Source organism: Phaseolus vulgaris, chromosome 3 (genome assembly GCF_000499845.2).
Source record: "Phaseolus vulgaris cultivar G19833 chromosome 3, P. vulgaris v2.0, whole genome shotgun sequence".
In the NCBI taxonomy this organism is placed as follows: Eukaryota; Viridiplantae; Streptophyta; class Magnoliopsida; order Fabales; family Fabaceae; genus Phaseolus; species Phaseolus vulgaris.
The window spans coordinates 41,155,749-41,181,035 of record NC_023757.2 but is presented as its reverse complement, the minus strand read 5'-3'; the positions used below and the strand labels follow the sequence as shown (position 1 = coordinate 41,181,035).

At 35.1% G+C, this 25,287-nt stretch overlaps 2 protein-coding genes across 6 annotated transcripts; one reads left to right on the top strand and one right to left on the bottom strand.

Moving 5' to 3' along the window:
• Positions 1-892: 892 nt before the first annotated feature.
• LOC137807748 (uncharacterized) lies at positions 893-2,640 on the top strand. The gene has a single exon (XM_068608527.1). The coding sequence runs from the start codon at positions 1,210-1,212 to the stop codon at positions 2,287-2,289; it is 1,080 nt and encodes a 359-aa protein (XP_068464628.1). The 5' UTR covers positions 893-1,209; the 3' UTR covers positions 2,290-2,640.
• Positions 2,641-3,633: 993 nt separating this feature from the next.
• On the bottom strand, positions 3,634-22,710 carry LOC137807747 (formin-like protein 20). Of its 5 annotated transcripts, XR_011080599.1 has the most exons (19): positions 22,454-22,710; positions 22,033-22,311; positions 20,665-21,368; positions 20,363-20,584; positions 17,308-20,285; positions 17,055-17,184; positions 16,551-16,622; positions 16,140-16,238; positions 15,248-15,289; positions 13,016-13,096; positions 12,875-12,925; positions 12,716-12,797; positions 12,430-12,524; positions 12,283-12,354; positions 7,715-7,831; positions 7,103-7,210; positions 5,899-5,967; positions 5,751-5,817; positions 3,634-4,569 (listed from the first exon to the last, which is right to left on the bottom strand). XR_011080599.1 is itself a non-coding variant. In XM_068608525.1 (18 exons), the coding sequence occupies exons 2-18, from the start codon at positions 22,103-22,105 to the stop codon at positions 4,412-4,414; spliced, it is 5,112 nt and encodes a 1,703-aa protein (XP_068464626.1). In that variant the 5' UTR covers positions 22,106-22,311; positions 22,454-22,710; the 3' UTR covers positions 3,634-4,411. The 5 variants fall into 5 exon arrangements, 2 of the variants coding, with proteins under 2 accessions (XP_068464626.1, XP_068464627.1); XR_011080598.1 differs by lacking the exon at positions 7,103-7,210 and having other exon boundaries at positions 7,698-7,831; XM_068608525.1 differs by lacking the exon at positions 7,103-7,210.
• Positions 22,711-25,287: the final 2,577 nt, after the last annotated feature.

The following is a 25,287-nucleotide window of genomic DNA, read 5'->3' as shown; positions in this document are numbered from 1 at the left end:
GTATAACTTAAATACTTAATTTGGTTTATGGACATAATATTCCTTTGGTACAATAACATATATTACCCCATTCTACAAGTTGTACAAAAAATCAAAAGCTAAAACTAGTTTATAGCTCACCAACTAAATTGTTCTTACTCACTCCATATTCACTATTCATCATGTTTTGCCCCTTTTTCATTGGCCATCAATGGCCTCAAACTATGATAAAAAAGTTTAACCCACCCCTACCCCACATCAATCATACCCTAATTCCATAGCCTTCTCCTCTCATCCAATTTCTGTGGCTTTTTAATTTGATATGAATCATTGGTTATATGTGATATGCATGTGATTTGACGTTAAATTGTTGGTTTAGATTTATAGATATATCATATATATTGTTAAGGGTCCCCTTTCCTCTAATAATTGTTGATGAAAAGTGGAACTATTTCTATATATTTGTTTGTTATTATTAATATTATGGTATGGCTTACAAGCTACGTATTGCTCACAATGTAAAAAAGTGGCAAAAGTCGAAAATTGGAGTGAAGGTAGTACTTTTAGTGGTATGTTTGAATATGAATATTACGGCAACTTGGATTAAATTTTATGCTCCTTCTTCATCAAGTAATGGATTTTACTTGATATTTTCCACTCATGTCATAAATTGCTCTTGAAAATTTTAATTACGCTTTAATTACAAGGATAATGGTAGGGCCAACATCGAGTGTTTCATAATTCACTTATTTTTCATCATTTGTATTATATTTGTAGGACTAGGAAAGGGGTTGTGGCCAAAATGATAATACACCAAATAATGTGCGATTTAAGCAATCTAGAAAGAGAGGAAGCTGCTCTCATCATCAAGACAAAAACAAAACACCTGTCATACCAAATTCCACTTTGGCTGATTGATAAATGCTAATAAATTAAATCTTGACACCAAGGAAAAGGTGCTATGTTAATGCCCTCTTAAATCAGTTAATCTGGTGGGATTCGAAGAACACAAAGCAAAAACCACAATGTGTCCAAAGCCTCTGGTAAAAACAAAGTCCAAACACTTCCACCTTATTGCAGTTGTTAGTTTCTTCTTGTTGGCCTATCTATTTATTCAAAACACCAACCCTTAAACTCTCTAACCTACCATTTCCAAAAGAAAAGGCAAAACTCATTTAAGAAAAGCTAGAACAGAAAAAGAAACACTAACACCTGACTCTTACACTTTTGATGAGTAATATAGAGTCCATATTGGTGAGAAGAACTGAGAAACCACCCAACTCATCCCCCATTCCCTCTCCCTCTAGTGGCAAGCTTCCAAAAGAACAACTCCAAATGGAAGTTTCATGCAAGATTCTCAGAAGATCAACTCACAGTTTTCTCCTAAATTATCATTACTTCACCTCAACAGCAGCTTTTCTAGTTTTTCCTTTCTCAGCTTCCATACTCCTCTCCCAAGCCTTAGTCCCCACCCCTTCATCTCTCTTGCCACAAATCTACAGTCGCCTAAGGATTCTCTTTGATGCTGCTGGCTTCCCTTCCTCTTCACAATTGTTTAGCATTCTCAACCTAAAGGTTTCTCAAACAATCACTTCTTCGATCTTCACCCTTCCTTTCACCCTCACGTTTCTCCTCATTGCAAAAGCATTCATAATCCAGGCTCTCAATCACAACAAACCAACTTTGCAGCCTTCCTTCAATTCAATACTATCCCTTTACAAGCCCCTCCTCCATACCTACTTCTGCAACTGTTTCTTGATTCTCTCGGCAAATGCAACCACTTTTGGTCTCATGTTTTTGGCCTTCAGCTTCATTGAAAGATTTGGCTACTCCTCCCCCAGTAACCTCATCCTCTTCATGTCAGTAGCTGGGGCAGTTCTCTTTTCTGTGATTCTTGCCAATGCTCTTGTCATATGCAACATGGCACTGGCCCTATCTGGCATGGAGGGATATGGTGGATACTTTGCCATTCTGAAAGCTTGTCTTCTCTTAAGGGGAAGGACATCAATGGCTTTGTTCCTGGCACTTCCTGTCAATGTGGCATTGGCAGCCATTGAGGCCTTGTTCCAATTCCGGGTTGTAAGGCCCTATCATATTGCTGGAATAGCAGGTCCTTGTGTGGCTTTGGAGGGGATTTTCATTGCTTACCTCTACTCAATCTTCATCATCCTTGACACAATTGTGAGCTGCATATTCTACAAAAGCCTCAAGACAGGATCGTGGATCCATCAGGAGGACAAATATTTGTTCAGGATTGAATTACCAGATGGGGACCAGTATGGTTACCTGAGCACCAAGGAACTACCTTAAGTAGCATATGGTCGCAGTTATTAATTTGGTTAAGGTTTTTCTTCGCATTTCATGAAGGAGAAGGAACAACCAGTTATTTTAAACGAGTATAGAAGGAATTTACAATTCATTGATGTTGCTTGAAGGAAATCAAGCAACGTTGAAGACATAAAGATTTTCAATTGAGCGACATCAGCTCAACTATGTGCAGAGCCAAAGAAGCTATAGAGATTAGTACACCATTTCATATAAATGCAATGCAATTATGTTATATTCTCATACTGTCTTTTGTTTTAATCTCTTCTACATTGTAGATTAGCAACTAATGTTTTACAGTGTGAATAATACAAATGCTTCTCTTTAATTGCCTTATTTGTGTGCAACTGTCTTTGATTTTCTAGTGTTTATTCATCAAATAAAAAAAAACAATGATTTCTGGGACCTTTGTACACAAGTAATAGCCTCTGCCTCTTAGCACGTGAATATGCAACCTAGGATGGCAAATTAATTCCTCCCTCACCACCAATATCATGAACTTGTGGGAGAACTGAATGTGAACAAAAACATTTCACACACATGATGAAACTAGCATTTCTAACTGGCCTGCTCATCTTATGTTACAGTTACAAGCAATACTTTGTAGAATCTTAAGATGCGTGTAATTTCATAATCTTGGTCTGGTCCACGATTCCTGTCATGTGATGAATCACCTATAAATTTGAATCTTATGATACATATGCATGCATGGATGGAAGAGAGATTCCATATATGGAATAACAACTCAAATGATTCATTGTTTTTTTTTTTTTTTTCAATTTGCTTCTACCATTTCTAGACAAGGAAATTGAGTTGTTTTGGAGGATAAGAACTTGAAATATTTTATAAGCACTTATGATAAATAAAAAAGAATTGAAGAGCATTAATAAACACGCATTATTATGTAAATGCATTCTTATTTTTTTTCTAATACAAAGATTTCAAACTGTCACACCCTCATTTCAAATACTCTATTTGATATTTTATTATTCTATTTTGTTATTTAAAAATATTAATTAATATACATGTTAAGAGTTGATCAAAGATAAAAAAATACTATAGTTTTTTATGCTATTGATTAATAAACATATAGCATCAGTATACTGATAATTTGTAATTAAATGCCAATATATATTGTTACAGTATATATTATTTAATTTTAAAATAAAGGTTTCACATTCATGACTTATGATTTAGTTTTACAGACTTAAAAGTCGTTTTCCACTTGAAGATAATTACAAGGAGCATTATATATAATTTATACAACATATTTGAAGCTATTTTCATTTGGTCAAAATCTTTTCATTCAATATGATTCATGATTCACAATTGAAAAAATAGCCTCGTGATTCACAATTAAAAATAATATTGGCTACAATACAAAGGACCTGATTTCTATTTTCTCTTAACCTGACAGCTATACAACATTTTCTCGAGGGTACCTACCAAAATCTCTATGAAAAAGGGAGCTAATTTCTATGTTACACGAGAAAGAATTGAATCCTAAAGGAAAGGGATAGTGCTTTATACAAGGTGTCATGGTACTACGGTTGGGGTTGGACTATGATGTTCACAAATCCGAAAGGCATCTGCTGTGGTGCCACAAAACATGCCAAATGAATGATGCAAGCCAATGCCAGTTCTACTTCCATAATATAAGACATGCCTGCTACAAATCTTCTTCTTGAACCAACATAAAAGGGACTGGATCCATCACATTTACAGTATACACTGGACGCATGCAATCACTGCAAGCATCCATTCTGCATCTAAATCTGGGAATTTCCACGGTATTCTCACAAAAATGATCACTTGGCCACATAAAATCCCATTCAACAGCATGCCATCAAAGAATCATCTCTCCTAAGCCTGTTGTATGTTCAATTCCACAGGATGCAGGCGTTCATTATTCCAAGCCAATATATCAGCTTGAAAGGCTAATTGCCACATCGTCATCATCATCATCACCATCATTATCATCATCATCATCATCATCATGGAAAGGGAAGCTTCTCCACTGATCTTGGAAGCATTCCCCTTACTCGGGTACATTCCTGCTCTTTGGCAAGAGTGTGATGTTTGATGCAAAGGAGCAGAAAACCCATCGTCAACTATCTTTTGCACCCTTCTTTGTCAAGTTAATGCCCTTAGCCTTTTCCATTTCAGCCTCTTTCTCAGCTTTCTTCTTCTCTAACTCTGCTTGTTTGCAATTTTCTTCATGTGCTTTCCGATACAACCTTATAAAATTTAGCAGGGTCGTGGTAACTGCAATTGTTAAACGAGCACCAATTACAAGTTAGCTTGAGCATAACAGAAAAGGCCAGAATGCACTGCCACTCTTTCCAAACATAACAGAAACACATATGGATGATGAAACTTCATTCCATTTAGATTTTCCCTCTATTTAACTAGTTCTTTTCTGTAGAAGTGCTTACACATGGATTTAAGGAGGAAAGGAGTTTCTATTAATTCAGCAACTCATTACCACACCTATCATTTTAAAGAAAGATTTGAAATAGTTCAGCACATATTCCATTAGAAACTCTTAGAATTTGGGCTTAGCCTAAATTAACCTTACAAAATCAGCCTTTAATTTGAGGACTACCCAAACCTTACAAGGATTACATTGGTAATATTTCAAATTGATATAGAATATAAGAACACTTCCTCACACCAAACACTGAACATCTAGAGTTTTGACAAATGCAGTTGATTCAATAACAACTCCCCCACATGCCTAGGAATAGACATGTATAGAGTGTAAGGTAACACAATAATAGATCTTGGATAGACTCTAATACTATCTTAGAACTTGGATTTAAACTTCATCCCACAAACTAGTTCATAAGGTTGCTATCCAAGTCAGACAAGGACAACATTGGTGATATCTCTACTCTAGTTAATGTGAGACTCAATAGAAACATTAAAAAATAAATACAAGCATGCTTCCCTAACCACAAATAGACAAGAAAATCACATTTCTAAAATATCCTAATTTCTACAAAATACACACTGTATAAACCACAAATGTAAAAGGTCATGAATACTTTCACAAGAAACAGTACAGGTTAATATTCTATAATCTCATAAAAAAAAGGGTGTGTTTAGAAGAGCTTATTTACATCTTATTTGGATTTATTTTATGATATAAGAATTTGTATACGTATTTGGGAGAGCTTATATTATATCATAAATTGTTTTAGCTTACATTATTAAGATGAATAGCTGAAAATTCTTGCAACTTATTTGGAAACAATTTAAACCTATTTTTTATTCTACAACCGAATAACTTATTCATAAGTTCTTACATTACATGATATAAACAATTTTAATAAGCACTTAATTAAGTTGTTTACCAAACACACCCTAAGTAACCAGTGAAAGAGACCAATTCCTGCATATCATACCAAGTACCAACACCACAAATATGTCAGTCATCAACTTACCTTGCTCAAAAGGGCAACGAGCAGGATCCTCACCAAAATATAGCGCAAGTGCATCAGCATTTCTACCCTGTCCATAGGCAAATTATACAATCTTTATATTTCTTCATATTGGTGCATAATGTACAAGGAAGATAGTTAAGCATATTACCACTACAGAATATAGGTTTGTTAGAGATGCTACCTCTGACTCAGATAGACCGATAAATTCTTTCAATTTCTGAACAGAACAATAAAAAAAGTCAAGGGTACTGAAAATGTAAATCAGATAATAAGCCATACAAAGTAGAATTATATTCATCCATGTAAATATGAAGAAAAAAGTAGCCACCGATAAAAAAAATTAAAGATCTACTTACTTTCAGCTTGACACAAATGTTTATTCAAGACTAATTAAAGATCTACTTACTTTCAGCTTGACACAAATGTTTATTCAAGACTAAGCAACACGCGGAAATTTATAATTTGCTCATCATAACAAGGGTCTAATAGAATTAAGAAGAATCTGATAAGTAGCAATGCTGGCAAGCAAAAAGTTCAGACACAGAACAAAGTAAAAATATGTAGAGAAAAACATTTGGAATTGTTGAGAAATATAATTCATCGTGTAAATAGGAAAGTTTAAGTAAACAATTGCCTAAGTCAAAGCACGTTGTCTATGTCAACTATATGTCAAGTTCAGACACCAAAGCTTATCTTTCTCTCTCCATATCAGAAATAGTAACTTGTATCAAATAACCATGAGCAGAACACCAACTAGAAGCAAAGAACACAATCCTATCCAAACTAGTTCAGGGAATGAGACACCCCTAAATATATGATCAAAAAGTTCTAACTGAATAAAATAAATAGCATATAAGCACCTAACCAACAACTGCACCCCAAAACTTGGAAGGACACAACTGTTTGGCACCAAGTCACTACAACTGTCGTTTCCATTTCAAATGCAAGTTTGGAATTTTGAGCTACTTCTGGCTTTCTGTAGTTCAATTCTAACACCAGGTGGCACCCCTATAATATTCTCCTCCAAAAAACCCTCATAATAATTTCAACATTTGTAATTTGCATTAACTATTTCTTAAATCCTTGATGTGATCCCTTTCATTGAATTAAATCTGGAAGGTAAAGAAAAAGTTCATATACTCAAAGCTCAATTCAATAAATAACCCTAGCAAGCCAAGGATTTGGCTCCTCTAAAGTGAGGAGAGTGCACTTTATAAGATAAAATGCAACAATAACCATCAACTAGAAAATCGACTGTTGAGATTATAGTTAACTTTAGATTTTACTATATATGCATTTGGTTTCATCATAACATCAACCATTGATTTTCTAATAAATTATAGTAAGTGCACCTTATTCTCTAAAGCACACCTCCTCACTTTAGAGGAATAGAATAGAACCTAGTAGGCTAGCACCCTCGATATTTAAGGCAAAGTCAGTTCCCATTTTTAGCCATTTCCCTTGCAAATTAAAGGAAAAAACATTTGTCAGCTTCTGAAAACTGATGTTTAAATCCACAATAAATTCCCTTACAAATTCTGTCAGACAGAGGTATTCTACTTCTCTAGAACAAGCAGACAATAAGCACTTTGGGACCTCAAAGCACAAGATCACCTCTTACATGAAGAAGAAAGACATTCTAAACTGTCAGCAAAAAATTTTGTATGGCATAATTTATGATTAAATGTACATTTATATCTCATGCTAGAAATCAATGGTTGTGATAAGTAATCTAACAAAAGACTGTCACATACAATGAAGAAAACAAGATAAGAAAAGATATGCAAGAGTCTGCAAATCTTCACATCTAACATGAACAACCCATGCACAATCTTAAACTTTAATAATTGCCCGAACAACCAGTACTTTGAATTCATTTTAAAAATATAACTTTTTCCCTTTTATTATTATATTTATCCTCATATGATGAAGAATCATGAGACTGACATAAAAATTCTTAACACCTCATGGAAAACCGCAGAAACAGGTCCGTCATTTGCACATGCAGCAAATTCTTGTTTAACTTTTTCTAATCCCTTGATGATTGCCTGCATCTCTTCTGCTAATGACTTCAATTGTATCTGAAAGAAGTGGTGCGCCCAGTCAATACACATTGTAATATTATTACCCGAATCAGGTGGTTAAATTGTTCCATCTCAACAGACTTTTCTTTCATGTAAAAATGTAAATATCACTTTAACTTTGATCCATGAGTAAATGAGGGGTGTAATCAACCTACTTGTACAGCACCAAACAAATAGCAGCTTATAAGCCTTATACACATTAAGAAATTAAAGCAAGAGATGTGGTGTAAATAAAAGGGATTTTACAGGAACTTGATTCAACATGTGTGTTCCTGGGTGATATTTCACTTGATTGTGATTATAGGTGCATATTTCACTAAGGTTTCTAAATGTGCACACTAGGGAATTAAAAGGAAAATGCTATTTTGTAGAACCCACAATTAATGTAAAAAACAAGTTTGGACCAGCCAGTTGGACTGGTTTGACTGGAAACCAGACATAACATTGAGTCGATTTAATTATTGGATACAAATGTTATTAAACAAATAGTAATGTCACAATACCAGCTAAAAACCGGAATAAACTGGTTAATCCTGCTCCTGCTCCGATCAAACCACTTTTTATTCATGAGTATATCACTTACACCAAGGTGTGATTTTGCAGCAGCCAAAACAGCAAAGCTGCTTTGGCCATTTCCCTCAATTGCCAAAATAAAGTATACCATTAAACCAATGCTTATTTTTAAAATTTGTATCATAGTAGAAAATAGCAAATAGTGGTGCGGAATGATCATTATTCTGCTTTCTTTACCTTTGGTATATAAATACACGTTCACATACATACACACACGCACACAACTATATATATACACACAGACCACAGTTTTTATATTTTGCATACACAGTTTATATTATAAACAATATATTTATTTTTCACTAATATTTTATTCTTTATTACTTGTTATATATACTTCTTATTATGTTGTTTAGAAACTTTTTCAATACTATTATTATTTAATTTATATTATATATTACGTTTTATTTAGTTTTCATCACTCTAACTATGTAATCATTATATCACATATTATGCTTTATTAGGTTAATAATTATCATTTAGTTTATCATAAAATATATTAGTGTTAAAATAATTTTTAGACTTTACAATAATTTATTTTATTCTTTAGTTTCATTATATCATTATTATTACTATTCAGTTTATTATATTATGTTATTTTTACAAAAAAAAAAAAGCAAAGAAAAAAGTTGTTGGAATCAAAATGGGGCCCAACAATTCAAAACAAACAAGAGATATAAAAAGGTTGTTTCTTCTTGCACCTCCATAGGTCAAACAAAAATACCATTATGTCCTTAAAAAATATATATTTCGTATTCTATAATCTGGAAATGTATTTTTTTTTCTAATTTGCACCTCCCAGATTTTAGAATCCAAAAGGTATTTCTAGATCTAGAAATATCTTCTGAATTCTACAATCCGAAATATTTTATTTTTCTTTAAAGAAATACATTTCGGATTACAGAATCCGGAACGTATTTTCGGATCTGAAAACATATTCCGGATTGTGCAATCCACTTTTAAAGCATTTATATCCAATAAAACAATAAGAAACATACAAATGTGAAATCTAGAAACATAGAAACATTGTCCCTTCGTAAACCAAAGAGGGGAATTGTTCTCTTTATGAACAACTTTCAAAAGTAATGAGATTAATAGCGGTACTCCTATATGTAAATAATAGAAAGTAATTTATGATAACAACTTATATTTTTTTACTTCGGCAATGTCTAATGTGATTTTAATTTAGATTGCAATTGCAATTTGCAATTATATATTTATTATGTTTTATAAAGTTTTATACATTTTTAATTATGTATCCTGCATGCATTGTATCCTATTATTTTTAGATTAATGTATCGCTGTATTGGATACACATCATAATCGAAATGTGTATGGTATCCCAGAGCATCATAGTCGATTGCTATTAGCTAGGGTTGGCCCAACCAGACAAGAGAATGCAAAGGAGTGGGAGGTTGCAAGATTGTCCGCCACGGTGAACGTTGCAATGTCACGCTAAATGACAACAAATGTCACAAAGCCATGCCTAGGGACATTGAAGGTCACATATAACCTTGTTTGTACGGTGCAAACGGAAGTGCAGTCATGAAGCCCACAAATCACAATTTACCTTGTGAGTGGTGTTGTGACGGCTGTGCTACATCCATGTGCTTTGTGATGAATGCCTTAGGAGCAAATACGGGCTGATATGATCCGCCTCCTTGCAATAATATGCAATTGACTACTATGATTTGAATGACAAGTTTTATATAAATTCTATATTCAATACAGACCCATTAACTCAGTATTGTGACTAGTTTGATGACTTACCTAAGTTTGAAAACATTGGCCACAGGCTCTCCCTTTGAGTGTTTAATGCAATTGCATACACAAAACTCAAACTCAAGACCATTGGTTTGGTTGGACCAATCAGACACTAGTTGATGTTGGGTCTTTCAAGGGGAGATACATTGCAGAGATTCGAAATCAATGACCTGTGAGCAACCCATATAAGAGATTACCTCATATCCAAAACCTTAAGACAATGGATTTGTGGATCTTTCTCTTATATGTTGTTCAACTTTCTCATTTCTATTCAATGTGAGACTCAAACTCACACCTGGTTTCCTAACAATCTCCCCCTCAAGTGAGTTCCTTAACCCTTGATTCGGACCTTTAAATGTAGTGTTGTTTATCTTAACGGGACATAATAGACTGAAATACCTACTAGAAAGACTTTCGATATAAGGAATCCACAAACTTAAATTCTTCAAGAAGGGATTCATTGGAGAGATTCGGTATCAATGAGCTGTGAACAATCCATAGAAGAAATTATAACACCACCTCCTACTCAAAGCCTTAAGACACAATGTGTTTGTGGATATTCTTCCTTATATGTTCTTCAACTTTCTCATTTCTAATTAATGTGAGACTCAAACTCACTTGGATCCTAACAGTTTAATCACAAGCTCAATGGTTTCTTTTACACACATATAGAGAGAGAGACCAAAATAATCTTGCACGGGAGGCAATCCTACTCAAGCTAAATAGGATCACTATGGACAACAAAGTCACCCCTTAGTGTTAATGTAACTACATAATGTAAACTCGAAATCACTAATTAAACTAGAAAAAATCAATCCAATTGATCCACACGCTGAGTGGTTAAAAGGGAATATTTTGTTGATAAATTTTCAGTAAATTCATTTAAACTAAAGGAAAACTGTCAAAGTTGAGGAAAGTTACTTACATTTTAGTATTAAATGGACATTTACTACATGTGATCCTCTATTAGGAATGGTAAAATGGGTCAACCCACCAAAAAAGGATTCAATTGATTTGAACACTATTGGTTATCGATATAACCAAATTATAATATATAGCAAAGCTCACCTTACCAAGTCAGTTTTGTGAAGTTGAGTTAGGCTTATAATTCACTTTCATAACATGGTATCAGAGTCATCGACCCCCTTTATCCCATGCTCGAGATGTCCAATTCTTAGCATGAGGTGTGTTAAAGATCCCACATTGACTAGAGATATGGCCAAATTATAGTATATAAATAAATGCAAATCTCACCTTACAAACCGATTTTGTAAGATTGAGTTAGGCTTAAAACCCACTTTCCAAGAAACACATTTTGAGAGTGGATTGAAATTCTCAACCTAAACCTAGGTGGTTTGGGTTGAATTGCCACAATTTAAGAAACAAAAATAAAGAAAAACAAGGTTATAAAAGGGTGACACAGCCCATCTAAACATATATCATAATAACCACTAATCAGTCCATTAAAACAACTATTGTTTGAAACATCAAATGCATTTACCATTTATTACAAATGACCTTAAAAAGTGAATCCTGGAAATGTGTATATTTTAGTTCAGAAAGACCAACAAATTCACAATTATAAGTCTTGGATAAATACAGTATTAAAAAGAAATAGTTGACACCACCCAACCCACTTAGAAAATGGGTATGGTAGGACCCATTCCAAAATCGGGCTGAAAATTCTAACCCAACTTATTTGACAGTTAAACAAGTTAATCTAATGGGTTGAACCCTTTTTGTCATCCTAACCTAAGTAAATTTTCACTTTCACCATAAATTACATTATGCTAAGTCCCCACTTTATTTAACACAGTTTTTGTGTAAAGTCCAGTGTGACATTTTAGCTAGGATTCAAAAGGACCTTTGACTATGCCAAAAGAAATGAGCTTTTGTCTCCAATGATGATTCAAGGAGGTAAAATGTTTTTTTCAGTCACTTCCCAATTCACCAGCATCCAAAACCAAGTCTCTTGGTTTTAGTTATAAAAACTAGAAGCAAAGTGCTCACTTTTACAAATAATGGGGAAAAGTGAAATTGAACCAACAAATCAGGAAAGTAATGCAAAGTTGACCTTTCTTGTTCATGAAGAACCAAAAAATAAACATCACCTTAGTGGAACCTTCCAGGCTAACAAGGTCTAGGTGGAAATCAAGGAGTTTGGGTGACTTATCAGCTAGGACCTAGAGCCAAATACGGGAGGAAAAAAAGGTTAGCAACCAAATAATATCTTCATTTGTTGCAATTGACACTTATACCTTGCAGAGATAATGCATCAGTGTCATTTTACTGTTAGAAGCACGAGTGTCGGTGAGCTTTAAAAGGCTATCTAACTTAAATCCAACTGCAGATCCTGCAAAAAAATGAAATCATTTTATAATAATGCTTATCCATAAACTGGACATTCTACACTAGATAAGATCTAACAGAATTGTATAAAACTTTGACTGCTAACAAATAGATTTTGTCACCTTCTGACTACTACATCCAGCAACAAATAATGAGAATGAAATTGCCACAAGTATAAAAAACTTACAGACTTACCCCTTGCTGTTCCTTGATTCAATGTATTGCCCAAATAAAGAATTTTCTTCATAATCTCCTTCAGTTTAGCAGAATTTCGGACCTGTTACCAAGAAAAAAGTGCACATGGTCAAAGAAATTCAAGCAAAACAACATTGATCGGTAGGAAATGTAAAGTACCTCTTCACAGGCAGAGTTAACAATGTTTAAACTCTTCTTAAATTCCGTAAGCTGCATAACGAGCAAAGTATGACATCGGGAGGAAAAGGCCAAATTCACTGAACATTCAGAAGTCAAAAAATATTACAGACATCATCAGACCTGGGCACCAAACTGAATCTTGAATGAAAATACTCTTAATTTTGATTCCACCCTTGGCACCTTCATCAACTCCAAAAAAAACTGAAACATCACAAAATATATTATATATACATATATAATATATAATAGGAACTTCAATGAAGAAAAAATCCAAAAGAATTTATTTACTTCTCAAAAATCACTTTTTCTTCCACAAGAAACAAGGCAGCATCAACCAACTGTCATTTCATAATATAAATGAATTTTGAATTTATATGCATTAACTTTTTAATAAACCAAATTGCTTACCAACATTTTCTTCTTTTCTTTTGGATGTAGACCACTGATTAGGATTATCATGTCTCTTTATTTAAATACTGACTTAATTCCATTTACTTTATTTCTTTATCTTCCCGGATCTTGATGAGATTTTTGTATCAGAATCTGAGTTCATGTCCTTTACATAATACTTTTTAGTAGGATAATTGTTACTTGCAATTCTATTGATTAGGGATCTTTTATTTTTTATTTTATTAATTAGGGTAGGATAACTATTAAATATTATAAACTAATTAGGCATGTTTTATTTTCTATTTTATCAATTAGGATAATTGTTAGATATAATCCTATTAATTAAAGATATCTTTGTAACCTTTTCAAAGGACAGACTTGAGTGAAATATTATCAATGAGAAATAATTTTTAGAAGAAACTTGGGTCAATTTAGGAGGAGCTTTGTGAAGGACAACTTTGAGTTCCCCTTTAACAAAAAGGTTGCAAGAAAGAGTCTCCCATGACCCGATCCTATGTAAAGGTTCATAACAAACAACTGCCAACCATTAAAGATTCTAGCATTTCATTAAAACCAAAAAATGAAAAACCCTAGAGCCAAGTACTCTAAACTTAACCCACAATAACTGGTCAATGATCTTCGGGGAACCCAATGTCCACCAAAATAAAACGGAACACGTATTACTGACTACAAAGAAATGCAAGAACAAATGAGAACCAATTTCAGAACAATGATCGGGCTCTCAACACCAAATAAACACTTCTATTTGAATAAGTATGAAAATAGCTGACTAAATTATCTACTTCACTTCATTTTGCACAAAAAACTTGGATTGTTTAAGCCCATAAAAAGATCTTTGTAGTTTGCTAAACATTCCAAACTCCCTTGAGTAACAGTGGGAGGTTGCTTCATGTAAACTTCTTCAAGTTCTCAATGAAGAGAGACATTTTTTATATCTATTCGAAAAAACTCAAGTCTTGCATCAACTAGAGACAATGTCAAAGTACAAAATATAAGTGAGGGAAATCCTCACCTTACAGCCAATATTTTGAGTTGAGGCAAAATCAATTTGTAAGATGGTACCAGAGTCTATCATAGATCCACTAAAAGGGTCGCTCACTACGTTATCCATGTACCAAGCCCTATAGTGCTGGACAGGAGGGGGAGTAATGTGAAAACTCGAGTCTCACATCAACTAAAGATCGTGTCAAAATACAAATAGGTGTCAAAACTCAAGTCTCAATATGTTTTGTAGGGTTGCATTAAGTCTATATCACTTTGTAAGAATATCCAACTAGTATAAAGGCCACCGATGCATGGAAATCATAGCAAGTAGGTGTGGCCAAAAGGGCCAGCCCGGTCAGTTTGACCAGCCCTGACACTATTAGAAGTAATGGACTACCCTGCTTAGGGGTGGTTGATGGAGCAACCAAAAATAGGAAAGATATAAAAGGGAGAAAAGTTCAAATTTCTCATTTCATAAAATTAATCTAAATTTTAATTTAGATTAAGGACCTAAAATATGGTAATAACTTACCAGCAAATTAATTGTTTTGTAGTGCTTTAATCTCAAGAGTTAACTATTTATACCAAGAGTTCTGCAATTACTAAATTTGAATAGACTACACAGCAATTATTTTATGCAATCATTCCTCCCACCTCCCTCTCAGATTTTGTTGCAGACAATGATGGCCAAACAAACTAGCTAATACTTGATAGTTTTATCATTATTATACGTTTAATTTTCCCCCAACTTAAATTGTGAGAATTTTATCCCATCACCAATATTCTAAAGGAAACTTTATTTTGAAAATAGCTCACTCATCCTTCATGTAAACCTGATGACACCAAGGCATGAGTCAAATACATTTAACTGTAAAAGGCAGCCCATATAATTCTATTACCCACACTCTCGGTTCATAACCAACATATATATTATGACTAAAATAAATCATTGCACACCTGTTCACACTTCCCCAGAAGTTCCTTGTCACCGGTGTATCCCTAAACAATCATAAACAAAAGGAATCAAAATTAGAAATCAAACAAATCAAGGCAAAAGGAACAAAGCAATAGAAGATGCCACAAAATAGAAACCTTAGGGCACATTTGGCGGGGGTTGCAGGTTCTCAGCTTTTGGTTTAAAATGCAATTTCAAAACAAAACATGTTTTACAAAAAATGGATTTGAAATGCCTGTTAAATCAATTTCAAAAAACTTAAATTCATTTTCAAAACCCAAAAAAAAATTATTTATAAATTTATTTCAGTTTTAGAAAACCACATCTCACTACCTTTGACTATGGTCCTTCCCATCCTCATCGTCACAGCCACCAGCACCACCTCTGTCACCACCATCATTGCTACCACCATTGTCTCTACTACTACCTACGCTGCCATCAGCACCATCTACCATGCTACCATATCATCATCATCACTACTAACATCGTTGTCACCACTTTTACTATCACTACTACCTACTCTACATGCACCACCATCATGACTGTTGTTACTACTACAACAACCATCAACAATAATGCTACTACTTCCACCACCACCATTGTTATTTTTACTACCACTGCTAACACCGTCGGCACTACCTCCGCACAAACATATCTTTAAACTAATTTTAACAAAATAGGGAAGTTTTAAACTGATTTGTTTTGAAACTAGAAATTAGAAAAAAATACTAATTTTCAAAACTACAAAATCACCCTAAACTAAAAACTAACTTCCACAACTAAAAATGGTTGTAGTTTCCAAAACTTTTAAAATTTACAACTAAGAACCACCCTAATCAAACCCTTAATTGTTAAAACAAAATGTAAACTATGGATAAATTTATTAAAATTCACCTTTATAAGATCCATCTCCTCTTTGGTAGGACAAAACTTAATAAGATTTTCCACTTGATCAACATCTAAAACTGACTCGTCCAGAGCCAGTACTGCAGCCTGAAATATCCGTTAAAACAAGTTATAAAAGATAATAGTTACCACTGACAGATACAGTCTGAGATTTAGAAATTTGAAAAGTTTGAAGCAGATATGGAGTCAAATGATTATTTATCCACTATCAGCAGCCTTCCGTACTAATATTCACCATTCCACATATTTTAAGAATCAGTCTTAATGAAAACAAAAAAGAATTGTTTTCACCATAGTGCTCCATGCAAAAAAACAGTTCTTTTCATTAAAAAAATACTTGACTTAAATAACTACTCTTAGATAATTGTAAGAAAAATTCCCACATCAATTTCAGCTTACCATCATATCAGGAAGTGGCATCTTAACCTTAGTGAGCATAATTTCAGTATTATTAGCCCTCCTTAGATCAACCTAAAATCAATAATACAAACAAACAAGTTATTGGTAAGTTGTTAACAAGGAATCAGATAAAAATGAAGTCAATGAGTTTCTAATAAATGTTGGCTTTAAACACTAACAAGAAAAAACTGCACCAATATCACCTTACAACTCATTAAATTTACAGTACCAGAATTACAATTAATGGAACAAGAAGGACAGTGAAATGAAAGGACAGTAACGGAACAATATTTTTCATTGATGTAATTTAGTATAGTCACCAATACTAATTTTTAAATGAATCAGTTGCCAAGGTGTGAAGTAAAACTACAAATGATGGTGAATTATATTTCTAGACGGAGTGACTAAATGAGAACCATCAAATCATCTCTAAGGCTTATATCAAAAATCAAGTTTTGAAATATTCATAAACATATATATATAGAGAGAGAGAGAGAATAATACCAAGGTGATTCTGTCAGATTTAGATCCAGCAGACTTGCCCTTTCCTCCAGCTTTTCCAGCAGAATCAGCAGGTTTTGGAACATTTAAGGAGAAAAGCTTCTCTAGCTCTGAAACATCAAACTCTGGTGCACTAAGAAAAAAGAAACAGTCATTACAAAACATTGGGATATAGATAAGATGGAGAAAATCATACAATTATACATAATTGAAATGTTTTAGACAAACACGTTCAACAGTAGAAAAGACACATTACATTTGTGGTTCTCCATGTCTTTGTAATTCTTCCCATAAACTTCCTTGTAGTGCCCTTGTAACCTTGCTCCAATGTAAAGGCTTCAAAGAGGATCGTTTGGGTGCAACCCCTGTAGGGCGTGCATACCCTCGTCCCCTCCCTCTTGGATCAACTCCAACATTTCCACCTTTTGGTGGAGGTGGTGGAGGTCCACCCCCCGGAGGTCTAGGAGCACCAGGAACACCTGGGGGAGGTGGAGGAGGAGGACCTCCGCCACCAGGAGGAGGTGGAGGGGGCGGTCCTCTACCACCAGGAGGTGGAGGTGGAGGTGGTGCTCCAAACATTGGGGGAGGTGGAGGAGGTGGTCCTCGACCACCAGGAGGTGGAGGTGGAGGTGGTGCTCCAAACATTGGGGGAGGTGGAGGTGGTACTCCAAACATTGGGGGAGGTGGAGGAGGTGGTCCTCGACCACCAGGAGGTGGAGGTGGAGGTGGTGCTCCAAACATTGGGGGAGGTGGAGGAGGTGGTCCTCGACCACTAGGAGGTGGTGGTGGAGGTGGTGCTCCATACATCGGAGGAGGTGGAGGAGGTGGTGCTCCGTACATTGGAGGAGGTGGAGGAGGTGGTGCTCCATACATTGGAGGAGGTGGAGGAGGTGGTGCTCCGTACATTGGAGGAGGTGGAGGAGGTGGTGCTCCAGACATTGGAGGAGGTGGAGGAGGTGGAGGAGGTGGTGTTCCATACATTGGAGGAGGTGGAGGGGGAGGTGGGGCTCCACTTGATGGAGGAAAAGGTGGTGGAGGTGGAGGTGGAGGTGGGGCTATACTTGATGGAGGAAGGGGTGGTGGTGGAGGAGGTGGGGCTCCACTCGATGGAGGAAGAGGTGGTGGTGGGGGAGGTGGGGCTCCACTTGATGGAGGAAAAGGTGGAGGTGAGGGAGGTGCGGCTGTATACATTGGAGGAGGTGGAGGTGGAGGTGGGGCTACACTTGATAGAGGAAGGGGTGGGGAAGGAGGTGTGGGTGGAGGCGGTGGTGGTGGTGGTGGAGCTTGACTAAAAGAAGGTGGAGGTGGAGGTGGAGGTGGAGGTGGAGGTGGTGGTGGAGGAGGACTATTGAAAGGAGGTGGAGAGGGAGGTAGTGAAGCTTTACCAAAAGGAGGGGGAGGTGGTGGCGGAGGTATAGGTGGTGTAGCTGAATATATATGTGAATTAGCTAAAGGTGGTGGAGGGGGAGGTATATGTGATGTAGCTGAATATATATGTGAATTAACTAAGGGTGGTGGAGGGGGAGGGGGAGGGGGAGGGGGAGACAAGGGTCGAGTTGGAGGTGGGGTTGTGGGGGGAGGAGAAGGTGGAGCTCTATGTGTTAAAGCTGTAGGAAACATGGGAGGAAGGGGAACTGATGGAATTCCATTCTTTGGAAGAGGTGATGCTAATGGTGTCAAAGGAGGAATAGATGAAACTTCATACCTTGGAGATGGTGGCGGTGGAGGAGGCTGTGAGGGGACTGCAGTACCCACTTGTGAAACATCCAATGTAACGTCAATGCTTGTAAATGGGAGAGGGGTTGTAGGAAGTGTTAAAGATACACTAGTCTCTATATTTTGCCCAAAAAAGGGGGGCGGGGGTGGGGGTGGGGGTGGGGGTGGGGGTGGGGGTGGAGGGAAAGGAAGAGAAGTTTCAGGTTGTCTCTTAAATGTTGTTAAAGTTAAAGGTGGTGGCGGTGGTGGTGGTGGCATGAGGGATCCCTTTCCACCCAAAGAAGATGGTGATACTCCAGGAGATGGAGAGTCTTGAACTGATACATCATCCTTTAATGATGAGGATTCAAAAACTTGTGAAGAGACTCTACTGTGAGCTGGAGGGGGAGGGGGAGGGGGAGGAGGTGGGGGAGGCTGTGGCAGTTGCTCTAAGCTCTGTTGTTGTGCTGGAGTATCTAACTGAAAAGATGTCTCTATAATTGATGACAATGGTGATGGTAGATCTTTTTCATCTATTTCTGCCGCTATATAGCCAGAAGATTTTGAAGTGGCCACCTTCCGGCTTTTTAGGTCATTTGTCCTGTCAATAGAAGCAACAACTGCAGAAACAACAGGAGCAGATAAAGATCTTGTTTTGGCATCTTCCATTTTCTCCTTTGTGGAAGACAAATTTGTCAGTGCAGCTGGTGCACTATTATTCCTTGATGGTGGATAATAGACATGCATTGAATTTGTATAAGAACCCTTGTTAGAAGGAATCCATCTAGTTACTGCATTTGGCTTAGCTTGTTTTGCCTGAAAACCATGGGTTTCTTGCTGTTTAATCTTTTGCTTTGCTACAACTGTATCTCCAACTGGCTTCGAGTTGGATGGAGGTTGTTTCTTGGATGAAAGTAGTTTACCAGATTTTTGTTCAGTCAAATCAAGCATCTGGTGCCCAGCCTTGGAGTCTAGCTCCTTTTCTGTTGCCTCCTTATCTTCGTCATATTCATTTTCAATGACTTCAAATTGTTGTTGCACATGCATGGTAACTTCCTTTGTTTCCAGAGGAGGTTTCATCATATCAGAAATAACTGCAGTAGAAGTTGACTTAATCTCTCCATCATCGACAGCAATGTCCTTCACTGCATGAGGATCTGAATCTATGCTCCCATCAAACTTATAGTGCGCATCATCAATAGAGATGTCTTTCACAGTATTAATACCAGGATCCATCTTGTCAACCTGCTTGGTGATCCTGTCATCTGGCGGACAATCCTCAAAAGTATGAGGATCAGACTCTAGCCTCCAGACCTCCTTATGAGTTTCATCATCCACTGCATTTTCATGGAAAGCGTGAGAATCATACTCTGTCTTACCTTCTTGTGCATCAATTACACTGCTGAAGATTTCTTCTACTTCATAGAACTCATCAGGTGAAACACTTTCTGTCTCAGCACTCTCGGTCTCATTTGCATCTTCTCTCACCGTGACTGTGGTTAGATCAGGTATAACAGCATCAGCGTCCAAAAAAAGCACCTGATACAGATATGAGTATGGGTTCAACTCCTACTGCTCCAGAAAATGGCCTTTGAGGAAGAATAACAATAACTTACCTCTGCTTTGAAGTCCTTGGGAAATAGGTCCTTTGCCTCCCACAAAATATCAATTTCATCACGGTTCAGCATCAACATATTTGCCCGCACAAATGCAGTATGAAACATAACTCTAAACATCAATTCCTCACGAACAAAATCATCACTTAAATGTATGCACTCAAGAACCACATCCCCTTGAACACGACAATGCAAGTCAATTTTCACGAGCATGCACTCTGCCTGTGATTAAAATTTAATAAGAGGACGCTCTATCTAATCAATTCACAATTCAGTATCAATAGTAGAAATTTATATGGCACCTGTAGGTAGTGGCGAACATGTTTTTTGGATTGTGAAGTTGAAAAAAGAAGCTTTGAACTTCTATTGGCAGAAATTGAAGGGTCTTGACCATAAACACGTACAACGGGCCTGCAACCTTTTCCATCGTCAAATGTTGGAAGGACTCTGAGAATCAGACAATCCAAATATAAGGGTGTTTCCGATGGTGGCCACTCAGCACCCAAATTTCTCCTGGAAATATACTGAAGATATCTTAAGTGGGAAGGCTGTGGATTCAAAGGAGACAATACATGTAGTAGTTCTCTTGGAGCTTGCTTGTAGACCATTTCAAGGGTCTTCTGCTCCCCGCTGTACTGTTTCCGGTATAACAGAAGACCTGCTAGCATAAATGCCAGCACGGGCCAACCTCCCCTCTCACAATGCATCAAAAGCACATTTTGTTGCCCCTCCAGAGACAACCAGCTTTCACTTGATCGAAGGAAGTGATGGATCATCTCTAAAGGCAGAACAGGACAACCCTCATACTGCCGAGGGTACTCCATAACTGTCATGTCATATTGAGACAATATGTCTGCGATTTGGCTGCGTCTCTCCCCTTCTCTGAAGTTGAATACCATGAAAGAAGCATCTGGAAAGTGATCCTGTAGCTGAGCCACAATCCCCCCCATATAAACTCTATATTCATCTTCTTCCAAGACATCCGGGGAGAAGCAACAATCAAAAACTACAAAAATAGGTATGGAATAGTCAGATACTACCAACTCGGTAACCAGGTATTTATTTACAACTTTAAAAGTCATGTTTTCATTTCAATAAGTTAGAAAAACCAAAGGCAATAAGCAACGAAGAAATAATTTCTTAACAGAGGACACTGTTTCATTTTGCCAGTATACATCTATGCAACAAGAAGAAAAATAAGGAACTGTTCCAAGCCATAAAAAAACGTCTTAAAGGACGACACTCAATAGTCTCAGTTTAAAGAATCTTCCAGAGCTCATCAAATAGCAACCTAATTGATAACTGACCACCATGAATCACATACTGCTTTATTTTTTCCTTCTCTAGAGTGATTAGTGTCCTACAAGAAAGCAAGAAAAGAAACTAAAAAGTTCAAGTTAAAAAAAAGGTCCACCTTGTTGTAGCTCATAACCAAAGGCATTGTTTTGAAATGACATTAATTAAATTTCACTAAATTAGTTTATAAACATTAAAAGGAGTCCTAAAAGCTACGAAATCGGCTACCCCTTAACTTGAAGAGCTGAAAAAGTAACGGATGAAATGCTTCCGGTGCATTCATGAGCTGAATTATGCAGAGAAAACAGAACATTCAAGGAAGAAATAGAATATGGGGAAATTAAAAACGAGAGGGAAATGGGGAGAAAGCAAACCATAAACTCTCTCGGAAATCTCCAGAAGCCGATCCGGCGGCTTCCGGTAGAAGAACCTTCTGAACAGCGCCATCTGATGGCGCTGTTTCTACCCCGATCGGATCCAAACCGGTAATTGGGTTGGTCCACCACCAAGATCAAAACTTTTTGCCCCCAACCATTGAAGCCGCAGATCTTGCAAATACCCAATTCGATCAGAGGCCAATAGAACTCGGAAATGCTCAATTCAGAGGGAGAAGAGAGCAAAAGCAAAGGTGGGTGACGTGATCCAATGGAAAGCTGAATTGAAGAATAACAATAGTCAAAGAATTGAATTCCAAAATGAAAATAATAAATTAAAAAAAAATGAATTGAAGGAGAAAGAGGGGTAGAAGACAAATTGAAGTGAAGTAGAAGTGGAATGCAAAAAAAGGTAATAAACCTTTATTTTGTTTCTTCTTTCTTTCCCTTTTTTTTGGTAAAGCCAGGTGAGAAAATGGGATTACAATGTGAATGGGGAAAGGGTTAACGGAGAAGAGGGAAGGGGAAGAAGGAAGCGTAGTGGACTGACAAGGAGAATACGAACACTCGTTGGAAGTTAGACCCGTCTCTCTTTCTCTTTCTCTTTCTCTTTCTCCTTCTCTCTCTGTGCCTCTCTGTGTTGTGTTATGTTGTGTCTCTCTGCAACTGCATACAGACAACATATTTTTGGCCAAGCTGGGGTTGATGGCACCCTTGTCTACGTGGTTGGTGACGTGGCACATACATTCCACATCTCACTTCAACATGTTTAACTCCAACACATTCAAAATCTAACACTTCTTTTATACGTTTCACTCTAATGTTTAACCTATTATTATTTCATTACATATTTTTATTAACTTTCTCTAGTAATAATTATGTTAAATTTCACATCATTTCTCATTTAATTAATATTATAAAAATAATCAGTAATGGAAAATTAAACTCTTATATATATATAAGAGCCTTCAAGAAATTAATTAAATTTTTATCCAAAAAAATATATATTAATTGGCTTGTATTATTTGAATTAGAGAATTAATTATGTGCATTGTACCACTTCTGATATATAGTTGGACGGATTAGAATGAATCTATCTTTATTTTTGCTTGATTAGGAAATTCTTAAAATCATTTATTTAAATTTAATTTATACGTATTTGAGATACAGTGATTTATGGAACAAAATTGAATCATCTAAAATTATTTATAGAATATATCAATTTAAACATTGTGTATAGTTAAGCTCTAGGTTTGGAGGAATATAAAACTACAACTAAGATATGATTTACCATGTATATTAGCATTAAGATAAATAATATAAATACAATATAAATACAATATAATGTTATAAAAACGTTATCATTTAGGTAAATAAGTTTTATTATTGATACATGGTAATTTTAAAATATATTTCAAGTTTTTTTTTAATAAAAAATAAATAAATGTGAACCACTTGGGTGGTCTAACCTTTATACAAACATAAAATACCTAAGACAATCCATCTCAACACTTACACCGTCAAACGCCTAGAATTACAAAACAATCCTAACTCAACCCAAAAAATTTGAGCTAAAAGATGATTCAAGAAACCATTGTCATATAGACCAAAGGTTCAAGACACCACTCGGGAAAGGAGAACAAACCAGAGAGAGGCTTGGACGTAATCCACGACCAAGTCTTCACTTGAACCAAGGCAACCACTTCTAAATCATCGACAACTCCCCCATTAAAGATTGCATTGTTTCTATACTTCCACAACTCACTTACTACTGCAATCCAAATCACTCCCCACATCTCATTTGCTTAATCAGACGCATTACACAATCTAAACTGAAAGAATTAAATTAACTCGAAATTCTAGACTTTTTATTACATCAATCTATACTAGTTTTAAAACATTTGATTTATTTTTAAAATTTAAATTCATTAAAATATTCATATATACTATAAATTAAATCTTGAAGTTATAAAAAAAAATCAATCCTCTCAGATTTTCAATTAGATAATGATAATTAATTAGGGATTAATTAATACCTTCAAATCTATCCGAACATCAATTCAACAATTTAGATTGTATATCATTTTGATTTTGGTTTATTTGGATTAACCTAATTATAGTGGGGTCAAGTAACTAGATGATAAATTCCAAAACTAATTAACTCAACTTATATTTAATGATAACAATATTCCTATAATTTAACTTAGCCAAAGTGTGTATTATTAATAAACATAGTCCTGTAAGTCTGGATCTTTTACTTAGTTTTTCTTGTTATTCTTCTACTGAATCTTTAAAATATACTGATATTGATGTATTAAAAAAATTAATATATTTTAAAATTTTAAAATTAATATATTTTTAGCACAGTAGAGGCACAGATCAAAATCCAGACAAAAATTAAATTCATCGTAATATACTCGTGCTGTCTCATACTGTTTTTGTTATCTTCTTAATATTGATTTTATATATCTTTAAATATCAAAAAGACAAAATACTTGCATTGTAAACATGCATATCTTTACAAATATTCAATGTACATTAAATTAAAAAAAATAACACTACTTTTAGCTTTAAAAAAACTCTCACTTCGTTATATTTTTAATAAAATGTCAGTGGTTTCTATATTATTCAATTTAAAAGTAATGTATTGACTAAAATTTTATTAAAAAATAAAAAATTGGAATTTAAAATTATAAAAATTAAATATTTTTTATAAATAAAAATTTAATGACTTCATTGTGTAAAATTGTATTCAATTTTCTTTTTCGAATATCATTCATAATTTGTATAGTTTTAAAATAAACATTTCATTTTTTATATTATTAATAAAATTATTAAATATGTTTTTGGTTTATACATCTTCTTCTTTAACACGAAATTGACAATATTCCAATAAATTATTTTTATAAATACCTAGAATATTTAAAATTTCGACTAAAAACAAAAATTAATTTTATGTAAAAATACAACAAAATATATATTTAATCATTAATAAAATAATCTCTACATTTATATTTATATTTTTTTTTAAACATTTAAGAGCTTGAGTTGTATTATGCTTTAATATTTTATTCTAATTATAATTTTCTTAAAGAAGAGTTAGAGTAGAGTAAACAATATTTTGTTATAGATTTCGAATAAACTAAATTTAGATTAAAGATATTGATTATGTAAATGGTTTTGAAAAATAAAAGTGTTTAGGATATATTATCTTGTGATGTATCAGTGGGACAATATGATTTTATATTATGTATA

Bases quoted from the DNA above. Each gene is read 5' to 3' on its own strand.
- LOC137807748 (XM_068608527.1), top strand. From the start codon at position 1,210: ATGAGTAATATAGAGTCCATATTGGTGAGAAGAACTGAGAAACCACCC.
- LOC137807747 (XM_068608525.1), bottom strand. From the start codon at position 22,105: ATGGCGCTGTTCAGAAGGTTCTTCTACCGGAAGCCGCCGGATCGGCTT. The intron at 21,369-22,032 runs GTTTGCTTTCTC...CTATTTTTGTAG, and splicing joins GATTTCCGAGAGAGTTTATG to TTTTTGATTGTTGCTTCTCC. The intron at 4,570-5,750 runs GTAAGTTGATGA...TAACAATTGCAG, and splicing joins TCGTTGCCCTTTTGAGCAAG to TTACCACGACCCTGCTAAAT.